At 39.1% G+C, this 21,761-nt stretch overlaps 1 protein-coding gene across 5 annotated transcripts in view; it reads right to left on the bottom strand.

Annotated features, from left to right (window-relative positions):
• The window catches only part of CHM (CHM Rab escort protein), a 259,883-nt gene that overhangs the window by 68,120 nt on the left and 170,002 nt on the right, over nt 1-21,761 (bottom strand). For all 5 annotated transcript variants that reach the window (XR_013959779.1, XR_013959780.1, XM_080652894.1 and 2 more), the window contains one exon: nt 3,711-3,788. Coding sequence is in view for 3 of the 5 variants with exons in the window: in XM_080652894.1 (XP_080509020.1) it covers nt 3,711-3,788 (78 nt within the window). In the remaining 2 variants the exon portion in view is untranslated. The remainder of the gene's footprint in view (nt 1-3,710; nt 3,789-21,761) is intronic.

Here is a 21,761-nt window from a genome sequence, read left to right as displayed (position 1 = left end):
ATTAAGTGGCCTGCACACACACTTACTCTGGACTCACTCCCTTAGAGATGCAGCACTGGGGCAGCAGCTTAAAAGGCATAAGAGACATATGGGGAGGAACTGAATTGTCTGGTATCAAGGCGAGGGCTGGAGGGGCAGGTTTCGCCCAGACAAAAGTACTAGCAGAGGCCACTGCTCCTTTGATGAGCCCTTCCACCACAGAGCCTACAGGCAGGAGCCATATCTGAGACTCCATCAACTTGGCTCACACTTTTGCCCTGTCCTGGTAATCCCTGAGGCCTGCTCCAACCAATATTTAGGCCCACCCAACGTATCTCTAGTGGCTTTTTCATAGGAATGACCTATCATGGCTCATGTTTCATATTTTCCTAAAATCTCTCAAACAAGCAGCATTTGGCCTCAGCACAATCCGTGCCTTTTGCTAAGTGGCCACTCCTGGGCACCTTCAAGCCCAGCACAAGTAGCAGCCATCTACAGATCACTTTGTAGCTCATGCTGGGGAGCCTTGGGCAGAACACAGGCAGTGGCTGACCTTGGCATGTGCCTTCTAGGAGTCCCCAGAGACAGTACACCCAGTGGACAGCTTCAGACCACATCAAAGCACCATCCAACTACCTCCACAAGTGACACACTCAAGGGGTGGACTCAGCAGGTACCAGAACCCTGCCAAATCAGTCCTGCTCTGTGGGTGGGTCCCTGCAAAGCTAATCCTCCACAATGGTAGGAGTTTGGTGGTCGCAGTCAGTCCTTGCAGCTGATCAGCTTCGGGTAAATCCCTTCCATTGATGTGCCAACAGCAATCAAGGCTCAACAAGAGGAGAGTGTAAGCCCACCTAGGGGGGTGAACTTTGAGTGCCCAGCTTAGGTGATCAGGGAGGCTGTGCCACTGGACACTACAGAACACCAACTACCTTAGCCCACTATACCAAGCCTGGGAGATGTAGCAGCTCTACCTAATACATAGAAACAAACACAGGAGGCTGACAAAATGAGGAGACAAAGAATCACATCACAAATGAACGAAAAGAACAAAACTCCAGAAAAAGCACTGAAAATAATGGAGACAAGCAATCTACTAAAGGCAGAGTTCAAAACACTGGTTATAAGGATGCTCAATGAACTTAGAACCTCAACAGCATTAAAAAAAGGACTAGTCAGATATGAAGGATATACTAGATGAAATGAAGAATAATTGACAGGGAGAGTAGATGAAGCCGAGAATCAAATCAGCTATTTGGAATGTAAGGAAGAAAAAAAACACCCAATCAGAACTGCAAAAAAGAGAAAAGATTCCAAAAAAGTGAAAATAGTGTAAGGAGCCTCTGGAATAACTACAAGCATACCAAAACATTTGCATAATGATGGTGCTGGAAGAAGAAGAAGAGAGCAAGAAATTTAAAACTTATTTGAAAAAATAATGACAGTAAACTTCCCTAACCTGGTGAAGGAAAAAGACATACAAGTATAGGAAGCACAGAGAATCCTAAACAAGAGGAACCCAAAGATGCCCACACCAGACACATCATAATTAAAATGCCAAAGATTAAAGACAAAGAGATAGTCTTAAAAGCAGCAAGAGAAAAGCAGTTAGTTACGTACAAGGGAGGTCCCGTAAGAATGTCAGTTATTTTTAAAAAGAAACTTTGAAGGCCAAGAGGGATTGACAAGAAATATTCAAAGTGAGGAAAAGCAAGGACCTATAGCCAAGATTACTCTACCTAGCAAAGCTATCATTTAGAAGTGAATGATATTTAAAGAGCTTAGCAGACAGAAAAAGGTAAAGGAGTTGATCACCACCAATGTTAAAGGGTCTTCTTTAAAAAGAAGAAACTAAAGATAAAAATATGAACAATAAAATGGCAATAAATATATTCTTTGAAAAGATTAATAAAATTTACAAAGCACGGCAAGACTCACTAAGAAAAAATGGAAAAAGACACCTAATAAACAAAACCATAAATTAAAGAGAAGTTACTACAGACATCACGGAAATACAATGGATCATACAAGAATACTATGAAGGACTAGACGCCATCAAATTCAATAACCTAGAAGAAATGGATGAGTTACTAGAAATATATAACCCTCTTAGACTGAATCATGAAGACCTGGAAAACCTAAATAGACCGATCAATAGTGAAGAAATTAAAACAATCATCAAAAACCTCCCAAAATAAAATTTAAAATAAAATTTAAGGACCAGGGGGCTTCACTAGTGAATTCTACCAAACAGTCAAAGATTTGATACCTATTCTTCGTTCAAACTCTTCCAAAATATTGACAAAGAGGCAGTACTTCCTAACATTTTATGAGACCAACATAATCCTGATACCAAAACCCAGCAAGGATAACACACACACACACACACACACACACACACACACACACAAACACACTCACTGTAGACCAATATCTCTGATGAATACAGATGCAAAAACCCTAAACAAAATATTATTAAATTGAATATAACAACACTTTGAAAAATAATGTATCATGATCAAGTAGGGTTCACTGCAGAGGCACAGGATGGTATATGCAAATCGATCAATGTAATTAACAAAAAAAAGGATAAAAATCATATGACCATATCAATAGATGCAGAAAAAGAATTTGATAAGATACAACATCCATTCACTAGTATGATTAAAACACTCAATAAAATGGGTACTGAAGGAAAGTACCTCAACATAATAAAGGCAGTATATGACAAATCCTCAGCTAATACCATACTCAATGGTGAAAAACTGAAAGCTTTTCCTCTAAGATCAGGAACAAGACAGGGATGTCCACTCTCACCGTTGTTATTCAACATAGCACTGGATGTCCTAGCCAGAGCAATCAGGCAAGAGAAAAAAATAAAAGGCATCCAAAATGGGAATGAAGAACAATTTATTTATATACCCATACAAACAGTTATATAAAAGATACATGTCAGTAGATTCTTAAGAACAGATAACAAAAAGGAAAATTTAAACAGATCCTAAAATTTGATTGAATTGACTCATGTAAGTTTTAAGGTAAAAGATAATAATCGAAGACTATTTACTTAATTCAGACAAGAGTATATCTTAGTATCTAAATAATAAATCCCAGAAAAAAATGTTCTTTAAATATAAAAATGCACAGGTAAATGATCCTCCACTTTATAAAAAAAAGCAGGTTATATTCTTATTTCAATCCTAAACCAGCCTGCAGGCCTTATGTGGTTGTAAAATATTTTATCCTCAGATAACAGGGCAGCATAGTTTATGACAACAATCTACCTAAAACTCATTAAAGTTTTTTTTCTTTTGGAGTGACATGCATTATCATCAGAGATTAATCTGATGAGTCTTTAGGTGAGCTTCATTTTTAAAAATGCAATAACAGAGGGCTTTGTTGTCATCTGATGAAAATCAATTAGAGGAGGTAAGGCCACAAGGAAAACTAAAATCACTCATCACCCACCCCCGGCAGCTGAAATGATTTGTCTTCCAAGCTTGGATGATCAGGAGCTATAGTCATATTGCAAGGAAATTAATTTAGTTTCTATATTCTGAACTCACTTTACTTGTTCTGGAGGATCTAAACACAAATTACTTTTAATCAAAGTTGATATGTTATTAACACCAAGGAGGATCTTTGAAGAATCATTTTTTAAAAATTGACTTTAGCATTTTTCACCTGTGCTTGGGGTGTAAATATAGGAAGGTAACTTATATCATCCTTACTTTCTGGATTCTTTGTCCACAACAAGGCACTGCACTGAATGGCGAAGACAATATATTCCACCAAATACAGCACACATCCTATGAAGAGAATAGGAAAATGAGAATTAGGATTCTTGAGTTGAAAATTAAAGTAACATTATTTTTTAAGTATCTTACATTTAATAATTGGTCTTACAGAAAAAGGACCTTGATAATTTGTGTAATGTAATGTAAATATCTGTGTTTTCCGATGGTCTTAGGCTCTACAGCAGCGGTTCTCAACCTGTGGGCCGTGACCCACAGGTTGAGAACCGCTAGCAGGGTCTCCTAAGACCATCGGAAAACACAGATATTTACATTACGATTCCTAACAGTAGCAAAATTACAGTTATGAAGTAGCAACGAAAATAATTTTATGGTTGGGGGTCACCACAACATGAACTGTATTAAAGGTTGCGGCATTAGAAAGGTTGAGAACCACTGCTCTAAGGAGCTAGCCTATTTCACGAATGTAAGGGTTTGTGTTTTAATGCCCACCAAGGGAAAGGAGAGGTCTTGGGTTCCAAACAAGGCAGGTAAATGGGAAAGTAGATATTCTCTCATAATGTCTGGATCCTTAAAGGACTACACCTTAGTAAAAGAGTGATCTAGGGAAAAATTACTTACTACAAGAGGGAGAAAACAAAACAAAACAAAAAAATGTTTCCTCTAAAGCCATGGGTGGAGGAAGATTATACCTCTATATTTATAGCCAGTAGTCTGCCCTCACACAGGTTGAGAGTGTGAAATTATATTACTACATTACCCATGAAACCTTGACAAATAAAATAGCATGAAAAGTGGCTCTGGGTCAGTAGTATCCCTGGAGTCTTGGTGGAAGCAATATTACCCTAACCCAGGCCTAGTGAGATTGCCACAAATTGAGTCCTCTTATGATGAGTTTATAATCTAAAATTATACAACAGATGAAGAAACATATCTTATCCTGAATGAGAATTAACAGACATGACAAACAGGAGGATTAGACTCTCAACAACTGTATTCAGATAGTAGGACTATGAGACAGAAACTATGAGTATCCTTAAAAGGGATGAGTTAAAAACATAAGAATAATGGAAAGAAGGTTGTGGTAGGCTGAATAATGCCATCACAAATGATGTTCACATTCTAATCTCTAAAACCTGTGGACATGTTCCTTTACAAAGCAAGAGAAACCAAATTAAGTATCTTGAGAAAAGGAAATTAACCTCATTATCCCAGTAGATGCAATGTAGAAAATTAATTTTCTTGAGAAAGGGAAAGTAAACTGATTATCCCAGTGGAAGCAATGTCATTACAAAGGTACTAAAAAAGGAAGCAGGGTGCTCAAAGTCAGAGAAGCTCATGACAGCAGTACAATTGCAGAACAGTGGAGAAAGAACGGACCACTGGAAAACTGGTTTTGAGACAATATAATTAAATCCCTGTTTTATACCATGTTCAGAATCAAATCCAGGTAGATGAAAGGCATACATATAAAAGGGGAAACTTCTAGAAAAAATATAGGCGGATATATTTTGGGGCTCAAGGGAAATATTTCTTTAAAAAGATACAAAAATAAAAATCATTAAAAAAAAAAAAGAAAAAAATGGCCCAGATTCCACAATGGTGGCAGAGTAAGTGAAAGCTACATGCTCCTAGGCCCAAACTAGAATTACAACTAAAATACAGAAAAACCATCCTGAATAATCAACTGAATACTACCTGGACAGAACCACTATAACCAAGGACGGAAAGTGGAGACCACAGAGATACTGGTAGGAAGTGCAGAGGTGCAAAAGGGCTGGCAGGGCTCTCACAGGCAGCAACTGAAGTTCCAGAGGGCTATCTCAGCTGTGGGGGGTTCCCACTAAGAACTCTTGGGTCTAAACCCCAAGCTGGGCTCCAAGCCCAGAGCACCAGGACTGAGAGAGTTGCCCTCAGAACATCTGGCTGTGAAAAGCAACAGGGGTGCTGTGTGCCAGGGAGAGATGACTTGAAATGCAGGCAGTCTCTTAAAAGGCCAATGCACAAAATTTCGTGTGCAGCTACTCACCTTGGGCTTTGGCAGAAGGAGGGTAAAGGGAGGGCAAAGGAAGGGCAGAGTGGACTGGAGCAGTGTGAGCAGAAGCCAGGGTTGGGGGTGCTAGGGTTAGAACTTGGAAGGCAGACACCCCAGTTTTCTGTCCTGAGTCATTTCCTCATATGTTAGAAAAACATCTTTCTCCAGTGGACCTTTACTATCCAGGTGGCTTTTGCCTGGCATTTTGGAGGAGGCCGGTTAAAAGACTGAGGATAATAATCAGCCTGCAGGGAGAAGCTATTGCTCCATCATGTTGGAAAAACTTCTCCTCCTAGTCTATGGTCCATAGCCAGAGGCTATTCAAGACTGAATAACAATCAGACTGAAGATACAGATGGGTCTCTGGAGGCTATGAGTCTCTGGCTGATATAATTCGGGTCTGGGGCTCCAAAAAGATCTTGGTGAACAACTTGATTCTTTCCAAAGGCACTCAGCCCCAGCAGAAGGAGCTACAAGATGTGGATTGCTGATACCTTCAAACAGGGTACTCAGGGCCAGTCATAAACAGAATCTGATGTTGTCCTGGACTAGAGATTGGGAGTTGTAGTAGATTTACCTAATACATAGACAAAAACCCAAACAGGCAGCCAAAATAGGGAGACAAAAAAACAAGCTCTAAATGAAAGAACAAGAGAATTCTCCAGAAGAGCTAAATGAAATAGAGATAAGAAATTTATCAAACACAGAGTTCAGAATAATGATGGCAAGGATGCCCAACAGCATGAGAAAAGATATAGTAACTATGAAGAATTATATAGCACTAAGATATAGTAACTATGAAGAATTATATAGCACTAAGATCACAGTGGAAGGAATACAGAGCAGATTAGGGGAAACTGAGGATCAGATCAGTGAATTAGAAGACAGGGTAGGAAAAAAAATCACTCAATCAGGGAACCAAAAAGAAAAAACAATTTAAAAAAAAAAAAACAGGAAGACAGCTTAAGGGAACAGTGGGATAACATGAAATGTAACAATATTCTCATAATAGGTGCCATAAGGGTAAGAAAATGAGCAAGTGATAGAGAACATGTTTGAAAAAAAATAATGACAGAAAATTTCCCTGACCTGGTGAAAAAAAAAAGTCACACAAGTTCAGGAGGCACATAGAGTCCCAAGCAAGAAGAACATAAAAAGGCCCATGCCCAGACACATCATAATTAAAATGTCAAAAATTAAAGCCAAAGAGAGAATCTTAAAGGAAACAAGAGAAAAGAAACCTGTTACCTAGAAAGGAGCTCCCATAAGGCTGTCAGCTGATTTCTCATCAGGAACTCAACAGGCCAGAAGGGAATGGCATGAAGTATTCAAGGTAATGAAAAGCAAGGATCTGAAACCAAGATTACTATATTCAGGAAAGCCATCATTCAAAGTAGATGGTGAAATAAAGAGTGTCCCAGAACAACAACAACAAAAAAGGCTAAAGGAATTAATCACCACCAAACCAGCACTGCAAGAAATGCTAAAGTTAGTGCTATAAGAAGAAGAAATATATATATAGAGAGAAATATAGGCATAAAGAATGAAAATGGCAATAAATAAGCACCTATCAATAATAATCCTAAATGTAAATAGATTAAATGCTCCAACCAAAAAGATGTGGAGTGGCTGAATGAATATGAAAACATGACCCAAATATATGCTGTCTAAAGAGACCCACCTCAGAACAAAAGACTCACACAGGATAAGAGTGAAGGGATGGAAAAAAAAATTCCATGCAAATGGAAACAAACAAAAAGCTGGCATAGCAATACTCATACTGACAAAATAGACTTCAAAATGAAGGCCATCACAAGAGACAATAAAGGTCACTACAAAATACTAAAGGGATCAATCCAACAAGAGGATATAACCCTGGTAAACATATATGCACCAAATATAGGAGCACCTAAATATATTAAAAAAAAAAAAAAACTTCTGGAGGACTTTAAGGGAGAGATCGACAGCAATACAGTCATAGTATGGGACTTTAACACCCCAATGACTTCATTGGATAGCTCTTCCAGATAAAAAATCAACAAGGAAACAGTGACTCTAAATGACACACTGGATCAGATGGATTTAATTGACATTTATAGAACATTTCACCTCAAAACTGCAGAATATACATCCTTCTCAAGTTCACATGGATCATTCTCAAAGACAGACCACATGGTAGGAGAGAAAACAAGTCGCTACAAGTTCAAGAAGATTAAAATCATATGAAGTATCTTCTCAGATCACAATGGAATGAAATTAGAAATCAAGTATAATAAAAACACTCATTTACACCATGGAATGCTATGCAGCAGTAAAAAAGAAGGATCTCTTACCCTTTGTGACAGCATGGAGGGACCTGGAGAGTATTATGCTAGGTGTAATAAGCCAGTGAGAGAAAGACAAGTATCACATGATCTCACTCATATGTGGAAATCTAATGAACAAGATAAACTGATGAATAAAAGAGATACAAAGACATAGAAGCATGGAACAGACTGTCGAATCTCAGAGGGAAGGCAGGGGTGGGTGGATGAGTGGGAAGAGATCAACCAAAGAACTTGTATGCATATATGCATAACCCATGGACACAGACAATAGGGTGGTGAAGAACTGGGGTGGGGGTGGGTGAAGGCTACAAGGGGTTAATGGGGGGGAAAAAGGGACATGTAATACTATCAACAATAAAGATTTTAAAAAGGAAAATAATAAAATAAAATGGTAAATGGTAAAAAAAATAAAAATAAATAAAAGGGTACTTTTTAGGGGAAATTTTTGAGAAAATGGAATACTGTAAAATTATAAACATCTGGACAACAAAGAAAGTGAAAAGAAAAGCCACAGACTAGGAATGATATGTGCAAATATCTTAAAAACAGTTTTTTTAAATATTAGTTTGAACAACAATTTGGCAGTATCAAGTAAAGTTGAAGATGTACACATCTACAGTGCAGCAATTCTACTGATAGGGATAACTATTACAAAACCTATTATACATAGACTAGAATCCCGGTGCACAATATTCGTGCACTCAGGGGTCCCTAAGTCCAGCCTGCACCCTCTCACAGTCCGGGAACCCTCGAGGGATGTCTGACTGACGGCAGCAGTAGGACATCTTTAGTGCTGCCCCGGAAGCAGGAGAGGCTCCTGCCACCGCCACTGTGCTCACCAGCTGTGAGCCTGGCTCCTGGCTGAGTGGTGCCCCCCTGTGGAATTGGGCCAAAACTGGCTCTCTGACATCCCCCGAGGGGTCCCAGATTGCGAGAGGGTGCAGGCCAGGCCAAGGGATCTCACTTGTGCACAATCGGGACTGGGGAGAGATGTGGGAGGGTTGGCCAGCTGGGGAGGGACTGTGGGAGGGCTCCAGGGCATGTCCAGCCCATCTCGCTCAGTACTGATTGGCCGGACCCCAGCAGCAAGCTAACCTTCCGGTGGGAGTGTCTGCCCACTGGTGGTCAGTGCATGTCATAGCGACTGGTCGACTGCCCCCTGGTGGTCAGTGCATGTCATATCGAGCAGTTGAGCAGCCGTAGCGCATATCATTAGCATATTCCGCATTGATTGGTTGAATGGCCGACTGGTCAACCGGACACTTAGCATATTAGGCTTTTATTATATAGCATACCAAAAGATGGTATAAAAATATTTGTTGCTACATTGCTTTTAGATAGCATAGCATAGTTTTTATGAGGAAAGATTCTGACTGCTTGAGTTCATATTCCGAGTGTTCCATCTACCGGCTGTTTAACTTTTAACAAGGTACTTAGCCTCTCTGTAGCCCATTTTCTCATCTGTAAGATGAGAATGATAGCATTTACCTCATAGAAGATTCTTCTGTGGATTAAATAAGTTAATATTTATAAAGAAGATAAACAGTGCCTGGCACAAAATAAGAATTACATAAGCATCTGTTAATTAAAAAAAATAAAAAATATATATATATATCACATGACACAACTATCCATCAACAGGAAAGTGGACAAAATAAAATGTGCTATGTTCATATGTGTAATAAAGAATTTAACCTGGTCCCGAGTCCACAAAGAGGTCTTGCATTAGTCCTCAGCTTTTGGAAAGTCAACTCTAAGTCCTAGAAATGCCAAGTCTGAAAGGAGTGCCTTGGATCATCAGACAGTCTAACAAAATGACCACACTAGACAGTCTTAGGATAGGGTCTCGCAATGCCAGAAAAACTAATAGTGTGATTTAGGTTGGAGGCTTTGGGTCATGTGGTATCATCAGTCAATTTCCAGTGAAGATGGAGACTGAGATCAACCCCATGGGCCATCAGTCATGCCTGAGTGATGGAACTCAAATAAAAACTCTGAACACTGAAGCTCAGGCGAACATTGCTGGTTGGCCATGCTCTGTGCATACCGTTACACATCAATACCAGAAGGGTAACACTGTCCTGAATACAAGGGGGGAGAAAAACTGGAATCTCCACTTCTAGAACACCCCTATACTCCATCCAATGCACTTGTTGCCTTGACTGTTTTCAATCAATACCCATTCCCTGTAATAAAGCATAACTGTAAGTGTAACAGCCTTTAGTGAGTCCTTGGAGTTCTTCTAATGAACTATTGAACCTGAGAGGGTTTTGGGGAATTCCCCATACTTGCAGTTGGTGTCAGAAGTGAGAGCAGATTTTTTGCAACTGCACCCCATAACTGTACAGTTGATTTAACATCTCACATTATAAGAAACTTAAATGAATGAATTACAATCCAATCTATCAACATGAATAAATAGCAAAATCATTAAAAAATAAATGATAGGTCTGCGCCATCTTGATCCGGAAAGTGGAGCTTATCTGAAGCCTGAGAATCCACAACTGCGGCACCCCAGGAACAGCTGCGAGCCCCAGAACAACGCTCCCCAACTGGCGCAAGCACACGGGTTCAGAGAAGCTCTACAATCCACCACGGAAAGGTCAGATTTCGCCTGGGATAAGGTGAGGTCTCTGGTCCCGGCGGGAGAGAGGAACGCGCGTTTTGCGGGAGCTAGAGGACCAGGGAAGTCTGTGCCTAGAAAAATCCGTGGCTGTAGGGGCTGGCGTGATCTGTGATTGTGGAAAGGGGTCCTCAGAGCTGCTAAGAGAAGGGCACTCTAAAAAGCAACCCATTTTGATCTGAAGTGCAGGGACACCCTAAGAATTTCAGGCAGTCCAGACTTACGCGCAGCCCGTGTGCTCCCTGGGTGCCTGGGCTTACTCACAGTCCCGGAGTTCGCACACTTGGGCTTTTTCCTCTTCAAATCCTTGCTTCTGATTACTAAGCCCAATACATAGGATCACCCAGTTGGGGACACCCTGGGAGACTGCAGGGGAAGGTTGTTTTTCTGGAACCTGGGGATCGGAGCGGGGAGTGACCATCAGAGAGTCAGCTCTGAGGCAGACCACTCCCACAGGCCCGTGGCGAGTGCCACAGGGAAAGAAGGCTCTAACACTGCCTAGAGAGGCCATAGATAGACCCGGAAGTCAATCCAGAAACACTGCCACCCAGGGGCTGAATCACAAATTGACTCTTGTGTAATCAAAAAAAAAGGAATACGAGAAATTAAGACACACCGCCTGCTTAAAATCAGGACTGGCTTACAACACCGAAGAGCAGTGGATCGCAGGGAACTGCAATACTGTCTGGACTGAGAAACAGGCGTGCCAAACAGAAAAACAGAGGAAGTGAATGACCTTCACTACTCCACATTTTATTTTTACCTTTTATTTTTTTTATTTTTTTATTTTTTTTTAATTTTCATTTTTTGCATCTTTTAATCAAGAAACTTTTTTTTTCTTTTTTCATCACTTGATTTTACCTTTTTAATGATTACATTTTTATTTTCAATCCGTATTATTACTACTGCTATTTTATCTTTTTTTTTTTTTTTTAAAGTGTCATTTTATTTTCTCTTCATTTTATTTTGGGATTAGGGTTCTACATTCTATTTTTTATCTTTCCTTTAGCATCGTTTTACTCTATCTCAACTCTACCTTTAGGCCATCACTCTCTTCCTAACCTCCCCCTTTTCAGTGTCCTGTTTGTCTTACCCTTTTACTGCTTTAGATTTTCCCTATTCTTTCTGTTTACCCCTTGTTAAAATTTCACCCTACTTACATATCTAATCTCCAATCCCCTGCTCCAAGTCCACATACACCTCTCCCTTCGCTGTCTGAGTTATCCATAAACTTGTCCTTATCTCTGTCCTTTTGTTGTTGTTTGCTTGAATGTAGATTATATCCAATTTTTAAGCTTTTTTTGTGAGATTGTTTTGCTTATTCTTCTTTTGTTTATTTTTTTGTTTGTTTTGTGCTTCAGCTTTCCCTTGCCTCACTCCATATTAGTTGGTGTTGTAGTTTGTACTAATCCCCAGGCACTTGTTGCTGGCATTTGCTGGGATTAGTGATTGTTCTATTGGAGTTTTATCCCCAATATATATAGTCTGTTCCCCTTTCTCTCTTAGTCACTTTCTTGTCTCTCTTACTTTTTTTTTTTCTCTTTACTTTCCCTTTTCCCAATTTCATATTCACACTCCTTTTTTCTTTTTTTCTTTCTTTCTTTCTTTTTTCCTCTTCTTCTTTCTCTCCTATCACCTAATTTGCCTTTCTCTGGTGGTCACCTTTATTGGAGGTTATTAATATCGTGAATACATTCCTGTTCAGTGCCTTGTGAGTTGTACCTGGTAGTGCTGTATTTTGTGCCTTTAAATCAACCCAGGAGAGAGAGAACTACATAACCAGACACCCAGAGAAGAGAGACCATGGGGAGACAAAGAAGCAGCCCGCATATGAAAGAAAAGCAGGCATCACCAGAAAAGGAAGTAAACGAAATGGAGGCAAGCAACCTTCCAGAAAAAGAATTCAGAGAAATGGTCATAAGGTGGCTGAAAAGAATGGAAGACAAATTCGACAATATGAGCAAGAACCAAGAGGAAATGAAGAAGAACCAAGAAGAAGTGAAAAATGACATCGCTGCTGTAAAGAACTCAATAGAAAGCATCAAGAGTAGACTAGAAGAAGCAGAGGACCGCATCAGTGAGCTAGAAGACAAGATGGAAAAAAATACCCAAGAAAAGCAACTTCTAGAAAAAAAAATTAAAAGGCAGGAGGAGAGTCTAAGGGAACTTTGGGACAACACGAAACAAAACAACATCCGCATAATAGGGGTTCCAGAAGGAAAGGAAGCTGAGCAAGGAATAGAAAACCTCTTTGAAGAAATAATGACAGAAAATTTCCCAGATATAGGGAAGAAAAAACCCACACAAATCCAAGAAGCTCACAGAGTCCCAAGCAAAATGAACCCCAAAAGACCGACGCCAAGGCACATTATAATTAAATTGGCAAACACCAACGACAAAGTAAGAATCTTAAAAGCAGCAAGAGAGAGACAGAAAGTTACATACAAAGGAACCCCCATCAGACTAGCAACTGATTTCTCAACAGAAACTCATCAGGCCAGAAGGGAATGGAATGAAATATACAAAGTCATGCAAAGGAAGGGGCTGAATCCAAGAATACTGTACCCAGCAAGGCTGTCAATCAAAATTGAAGGTGAAATCAGGAGCTTCACAGACAAAAAAGGACTAAGGGAATTTATTACCACCAAACCAGCAATGCAAGAAATGCTAAAGGGTCTACTGTAAAAAAAAAAAAAAAAGAAAGAAAGAAAGAAAGAAAGAAACAGGAAGCGAAGAAGTAACACAGGGGTAAAGAATAGGAATGGCGACAAATAAGTACCTATCAATAATAACTTTAAATGTAAATGGATTAAATGCCCCAATCAAAAGACATAGGGTAACAGATTGGATAAGAAAACACGACCCATATATCTGCTGTCTACAAGAAACCCACCTCAGAAAAAAAGACGCACACAGACTGAGGGTGAAGGGATGGAAAAAGGTTTTCCAGGCAAATGGAACTGAAAAAAAAGCTGGGGTAGCAATACTTATTTCTGACAAATTAGATCTCAAACTGAAGGACATAACAAGAGATAAGGAAGGCCATTTCATAATACTAAAGGGAGCAATCCAACAAGAAGAAATAACTCTGGTAAACATATATGCACCCAATACAGGAGCACCCAAATACATAAAAAAACTCCTGGAGGATATCAAGGGAGACATTGACAGCAATACAATCATAGTAGGAGACTTTAATACCCCACTATCACCATTGGACAAATCCTCTAAACAAAACATCAGCAAAGAAACATCAATCCTAAATGACTCACTAGACCAGATGGAATTAATTGACATCTTCAGAACATTTCACCCCAAAGCCACAGAATATACATTCTTCTCAAGCGCACATGGGTCATTTTCAAAGATAGACCATATGTTGGGACATAGGCAAAGTCTCTTCAAATTCAAGAAGATAGAAATCATATCAAGCATCTTCTCAGACCACAGTGGCATAAAACTGGAAATCAACTACAATAAAAACAACCCAAAGAAATCAAACACATGGAGACTAAACAGCATGCTATTAAACCATGACTGGGTTACCAGAGAGATCAAAGAAGAAATAAAAAACATCATGACAACAAATGACAATGAAAACGCTACAATCCAAAATCTATGGGACACAGCGAAAGCAGTCTTGAGAGGGAAGTTCATAGCTCTACAAGCCTACTGCAAAAAACAAGAAACAGGGGTAATAAATTACCTAACCCAACAACTCAAAGAGTTAGAAAAAGAGCAACAAGAAAAGCCTAGTGTAAGCAGAAGGAAGGAAATAATAAAGATCAGAGCACAGATAAACGATATAGAGACCAAAGAAACAATACAAAAGATCAACAAAACCAAGAGCTGGTTCTTTGAAAGGATAAACAAGATTGATGAACCTCTAGCCAGGCTCACCAAGAAGCAAAGGGAGAGGACCCAAATAAACAAGATCAGAAATGAAAGAGGTGAAATAACAACAGATCCCGCCGAAATACAAAGGATTGTTAAAAAATACTACGAACAACTCTATTCCAACAAACTGGACAACCTGGAGGAAATGGACATATTCCTAGAAAAACATAACCTTCCAAAACTCAATCAGGAAGAATCTAAACAGCTCAACATGCCAGTAACTATGGAAGAAATTGAAGCAGTCATCAAAGAGCTTCCGGCAAACAAAAGCCCGGGGCCAGACGGCTTCACAGGAGAGTTCTACCAAACATTCAAGGAAGAACTAAAACCTATCCTCCTAAGACTATTCCAAAAAATTCAAGAGGAAGGAACACTTCCAAGCTCCTTCTATGAAGCCAGCATCACCCTAATACCAAAACCAGATAAAGACAACACAATGAAAGAGAATTACAGGCCAATATCCCTCATGAATGTAGATGCCAAAATCCTCAACAAAATTCTAGCAAATAGGATCCAGCAGTACATCAGAAAGATCATACACCATGACCAAGTAGGGTTTATCCCAGGAATGCAAGGATGGTTCAATATCCGCAAATCAATAAATGTGATACATCACATAAACAAATTGAGAGATAAAAATCACATAGTCATATCAATTGATGCAGAAAAAGCATTTGACAAAATCCAACACCCTTTCTTGATAAAAACTCTCAACAAGGTGGGAATAGAAGGATCATACCTCAACATCATAAAAGCTATATATGATAAACCCACAGCTAACATCATACTCAACGGGCAAAAACTAAAACCATTTCCCCTAAGAACAGGAACAAGACAGGGATGCCCACTCTCACCACTCCTGTTTGACATAGTACTGGAAGTATTAGCCACTGCAATTAGACAAGAAGAAGAAATAAAAGGCATCCAAATTGGAAAAGAAGAAGTAAAGCTGTCCTTATTTGCAGATGACATGATATTGTACATAAAAAACCCGAAAGACTCCATCAAAAAACTAACAGACTTAATAAATGAATTCGGCAATGTAGCAGGATACAAAATCAACACCAAGAAATCTATGGCATTTCTATACACCAACAATGAACTTACAGAAAGAGAGACTAAAAAAGCAATCCCATTTTCCATCGCACCAAAAAAATTAAGATACTTAGGAATAAACCTAACCAAGGAGGTAAAAGACCTATATGCGGAAAACTACAGGACACTGAAAAAAGAGATAGAGGAAGATGTAAACAGATGGAAGAACATACCATGTTCATGGATTGGTAGAATCAACATCATTAAAATGTCCATACTACCCAAAGCAATATATAGATTCAATGCACTCCCCATTAAAATACCAACGGCGTATTTCACAGACCTAGAAAGAACTCTCCAAAAATTCATCTGGAATAAAAAAAGACCCCGAATAGCCACAGCAATCCTGAGAAAGAAGAATAAAGTAGGAGGGATCTCAATACCAGATTTCAAGCTGTATTACAAAGCCACTGTCATCAAAACAGCCTGGTACTGGCACAAGAACAGACATATAGATCAATGGAACAGAATAGAGAATCCAGATATCGACCCAAACCAATATGCGCATTTAATATTTGACAAAGGAGGCATGAGCATACAATGGAGTCAAGACAGTCTCTTTAATAAATGGTGTTGGGAAAATTGGACAGATACATGCAAAAAAATGAAACTAGATCACCAACTTACACCATACACAAAAATAAACTCAAAATGGGTACAGGACTTAAATATAAGACGGGAAACCATAAAAATACTAGAGGAATCCACAGGCAGCAAAATCTCAGACATATGCCAAAAGAACTTTTTCAGTGATACTGCCCCTAGGGCAATGGAAGCCAAACAGAAAATAAACAAATGGGACTACATCAAAATAAAAAGCTTTTGCACAGCAAAAGAAACCATCAACAAAACAACAAGAAACCCCACTGTATGGGAGAACATATTTGCAAATGGTATCACTGATAAAGGTTTAATTTCCAACATCTACAGGCAGCTTATACAACTTAATAAAAGGAAGATAAAGGATCCAATAAAAAAATGGGCAACGGACCTAAATAGAAGCTTTTCGAAAGAAGACAGAAGGAAGGCCAAGAGACACATGAAAACATGCTCAAAGTCACTAATTATCCGAGAGATGCAAATCAAAACAACAATGCGATACCATCTCACACCTGTCAGAATGGCTATCATCAACAAATCAACAAACGACAAGTGTTGGCGAGGATGCGGAGAAAAAGGAACCCTCGTGCACTGCTGGTGGGAATGCAGACTGGTGCAGCCACTGTGGAGAACAGTATGGAGTTTCCTCAAAAAACTGAAAATGGAACTCCCATTTGACCCAGTAATCCCACTCCTAGGAATATATCCTAAGAAACCAGAAACACCAATCAGAAAGGATATATGCACCCCTATGTTCATAGCAGCACAATTTACAATAGCTAAGATTTGGAAACAGCCTAGGTGCCCATCAGCAGATGACTGGATCAGAAAACTATGGTACATCTACACAATGGAATACTATGCTGCCGTAAAAAAGAAGGAATTACTACCATTTGTAGGCACTTGGATGGAATTAGAGAACATTATGCTAAGTGAAATAAGCCAGTCAATGAAAGAAAAATACCACATGATCCCACTCATTTGGGGATAATGAAAAACATTATAAACTGATGAACAAAAAGATAGTTACAGAGGCAGTAAAGCATCAAACAGACTGTCAAATTACAGTGGTAAGGTTAGGGAGAGGTGGGGGAAATAAGAGATCAACTGAAGGACTTATATGCATGTATATAAGAGTAACCAACGGATGCAAAACATTGGGGGGTGAGGGCATGTATGGGAGTGGGGTGGGGGTGGGGGGCAATGGTAAGATATGTACACATATAATACCTTAATAAAAATTTGAAAAAAAAAAATAAAAAAAAACATAAATAAATGATAAAGCAAGCTGGAGAAGAATATGTCCAGGGTAGCAATTTTCAACCTTTTTCATTTCATGGCACACATAAACTAATTACTGAAATTCTGTGACACACCAAAAAACATATTTTTTGCCAATCTGACCAAAATAGGTATAATTTTGATTCATTCACACTGGATGACTATTGTTGTGTTGGCTGTTATCATTTTTTTATTTGACAATCTAAGGGAAAAGAGGACAGTGCCCTTGATTAAATAGGTTATCGCAAGTTTGAAAAATTCTTGAATGCCGTCAGAGGAATGGCAGCATGAGAGAGCCCCGTGGCCTCTCTACATGAAATGTCAATAAGTTAATCAGCTAAAATTCAAAAAAGAATTCCTTGCTCAATACAAAAGCATGCCTAAGAAACCCACACATTGAAACATCTAAAGGTGGGCAACTGGGAATATAGGGGGAGATGAGAAGGGAGGAAAGTACAGACAGCACAGACACAGCCCTGCAGCCAGGAGCTCAAAGCTAAGCCTGGAGAAGGGAGGAAGCCAGAGGTAGCAGGTGCTTCATCTGAATGGAAGGAACAGAGAACTGCAGAGGGCAGTCCAGCAGGGCGAGCAGAGTGAATAGTGACTGAGCCAGCAGATACCTGACACAGCATGAGGTTCTGCCTTGCAGTACTCTGCTGTTAGGCCTGGTGGTGGTGTTTCAGACAAAGAAATGGAACCAAAGAGCCCTGCTGGCATGTGGACTCCCAAAACTCTCCTTCCATTGCCCCTGGAGTTGGGTCTTGGAACATATTACCTGTAAACCAAGAGCTATTGCAGTAGAATTGCTGTTTCCCTCTGTGACTGATACTCATTTGGAGTGCTTGGAGTGGGACCCCCATGGAGGTCAGGGATCACCATTACAATGAGGGCAAAATAAACCCCTAGAAGCTCAGCTGTACTGTGTTACAAAAGCCATGGAGGTCAAGACTAGGATAGCACAGCTGTAAAAAAAAATAAAAAAAATCTTGTGATTTAGCGCCATCTACTGGAAAATAGTAGAAAGACCTCTTCAGAGGAAGCTGCTGTCATTAATATGGGTGGATATAAATACATAGGCAAAGAACATCAACTATCACGAATAACCATGATAACGAGGATGATCAGAAAGAAAATGAAAAATCACCAGAAAGCAGTCTGGGACACATGGAAATATGTGATATAGGTAACAGGGATTTTAAGGTTTGAGTTCTAAAAATACTCAATGAGATGTGAGAAAATGCAGACAGGCAATTCAATGCACTCAGAAAACAAATCAATGAACAAAATGAGTACTATAATAAAGAGATTGAAACTTTAAAAAAGAACCAAATGGAAATCCTGGAAATGAAACATGCAATTAAGAAAATTAAGAGTGAAATACTGAGCATAGAAAACAGAGCCAATCAGATGGGGGAAAGAATTAGTGATATCAAAGATAGGAATCTAGAAATGATACAGAGGGAAAAAGAGACCTGAACATAAACAAAAATGAAAGAACTCTACAAGAACTATCTGACCCCATCAGAAAAAGAAATTCTATATAATAAAAGCCTAATATGCTAAGTGTCCGGTTGTCTGGCTGGCTGTTCAACCAATCAAAGTGTAATATGCTAATGATATGCTAAGGCCGTTCAACTGCTTGCTATGACGTGCACTGACTACCAGGGGGCAGATGCTCTGACTGGTAGCTTAGCTTGCTGCTGGGATCCGGCCGATTGGGACTGAGCGAGATGGGCCAGACATACCCTGGAGCCCTCCCGTGGTCCCTTCCCAGCTGGCCAACCTCCCGTGTCCCTCCTGGCCCTGGTCATGCACCAGTGGGGTCCTCCGGCCTGGCCTGAGCCTTCTTGTAATCCAAGACCCCTAGGGAGATATAGGAGAGCCACTTTTGGCCCAATCCCACAGGCCAGGCCAAGGGACCCCACTGGTGCACAAATTCATTCACCGGGCCTCTAGTAATAGAATAATAGGCATTCCGGAGAAGGAAGAGAGAAAGCAAGGAACAGAGAGTTTATTCAAACAAATAAGGGTTAAGAATTTCCCAAACCTACACAAAGAACTAGACCCTCAAATCCAAGAAGCAAACAGAAAACGTAGTTACCTCAATCCAAAGAGGCCCTCTCCAAGGCACTTTGTATAAAAATTGTCAAAAATTAATGACAAAGAAAAAATTCTCAAAGCAGCCTGGGAAAAGAAGGAAATGACCTACAAAGGAAAACCATCAGAATTTCATCTGACTTCTCACCAGAAATTCTACAAGCCAGAAGAGAGTGGAACCAAATATTCAAACATCTGAAAGAGAGAAATTACCAGCCATGGATAATATAATCACCAAAATCATCCTTCAAATATGAAGGAGAAATAAACATGTCCCCAAACATGCAAAAGCTGAGGTACTTTTTCAACAGAAAACCTTCATTGTAGGAAATACTCAAGGGAGTTATTCTACCCAAAACAGAGAACATAAGGTCACAACACTAAGTGTAAGATCACCAAAAATCTTAGAGCCTAAACAGGGATAATCTGTGACAACAAAAACATAAAAGGCGAGGGGGTAAAGTTCTGAACTGACAAAGGAGAATGAAGATCACATGCACTCAAAAGAAAACAAGCTACGGTATATATGCAAGTTTATTTTTTATAAACCTAATGGTAGCCATATACAAAAACTGACAAACCAAGAAACATAGCTTAAAAAAAGAGGAAACAGCCCTAACCAGTTTGGCTCAGTGGATAGAGCGTCGGCCTGTGGACTGAAAGGTCCCAGGTTTGATTTGGGTCAAGGGCATGTACCTTGGTTGCGGGCACATTCCCAGTAGGAGGTGTGCAGGAGGCAGCTGATTGATGTTTCTCTCTCATCGATGTTTCTAACTCTCTATCCCTCTCCCTTCCTCTCTGTAAAAAAATCAATAAAATATATTTAAAAAAAGAGGAAACAGAGGATAGAAGTATACAACGCCAAAAAATAAGAACAACATACAGATACACAAAGGAAAATAACTAATGAAGATACAGAGCTACCAGTAAACAAAGATACAATAGCTTTAGGAAATTCTCATACATTAATAATTACCCTAAATGTAAAAGGTCTGAATTCACCAATAAAGAGGCACATAGAAACAAGAGCGGATCAACAAAACTAACTCAAACATATGCTGCCTACAAGAAACACATCTAAGCTGCAAAGACAAAGGTACGTTCAAAATAAAAGGGTAGAAAATGATCCTCCAAGCAAATAAAATCCACAAAATAGCAGGTGTAGCCATACTTATATCTGACAAAATAGATTTCAAGATAACAATGATAACATGAGGCAAAGATGGATACATTATAATGACAAAGGGGACACTACATCAAGAAAACATAACAATTCTTAATATATATGCACCTAACCAGGGAGCACTGAAATATATAAAACCACTAATCAGAGAATTAAAGGAAGAAACAGCAAAACACAATTAAAGTTGGGGACCTTAATACTCCAATGACAGCTCTAGACAGATAAACCAAAATTCCTTATGCAATTGCAACGAAAATAATAAAATACATAGGAATAAACTTAATAAAGAACACAAAAGACCTATAAACTGAAAATTACAAAACATTATTAAAAGAGATTGAAAAAGACACAACAAAATGGAAAAATATTCTGTGTACATGGATTGGAAGAATCAACATAGTTAAAGTGGCCATATTACCCAAAGCAATATATAGATTTAATGCAATCCCTAAAAAATTCCTAATCTCATTTTTAAAAGAAATAGAACAAGAAATCATCAGATTTGAATGGAACCCCAAAAGAATCTGAATAGCAAAACAATCCTAAGGAAAAATAACAAAGCTGGAGGGATCACACTACCTGACTTCAAATTATACTACAGAATAATGGTAATCAAACAGCATGGTACTGGCAGAGAAACAAGACACACAGATCCATGGAACAAAATAGAAAGCCCAGCTATAAAACCACATGTATATGGACAGATAATTTCAACAAAGGAGCCAAAAACACACCATGGAGTAAAGACATTCTCTTCAGTAAATGGTGCTATAAAAACTTGAAAGCCACATGCAAACAAATGAAACTGGATTACAGTTTGTCCCCATATGCAAAAACTAGTTCAAAATGGATCAAAGACCTAAATATAAGACCCAAAATAATAAGTTAC

Source organism: Plecotus auritus, assembly GCF_963455305.1.
Source record: "Plecotus auritus genome assembly, chromosome: X".
Lineage (NCBI taxonomy): Eukaryota > Metazoa > Chordata > Mammalia > Chiroptera > Vespertilionidae > Plecotus > Plecotus auritus.
This window is presented reverse-complemented; position numbering and strand designations above follow the sequence as displayed.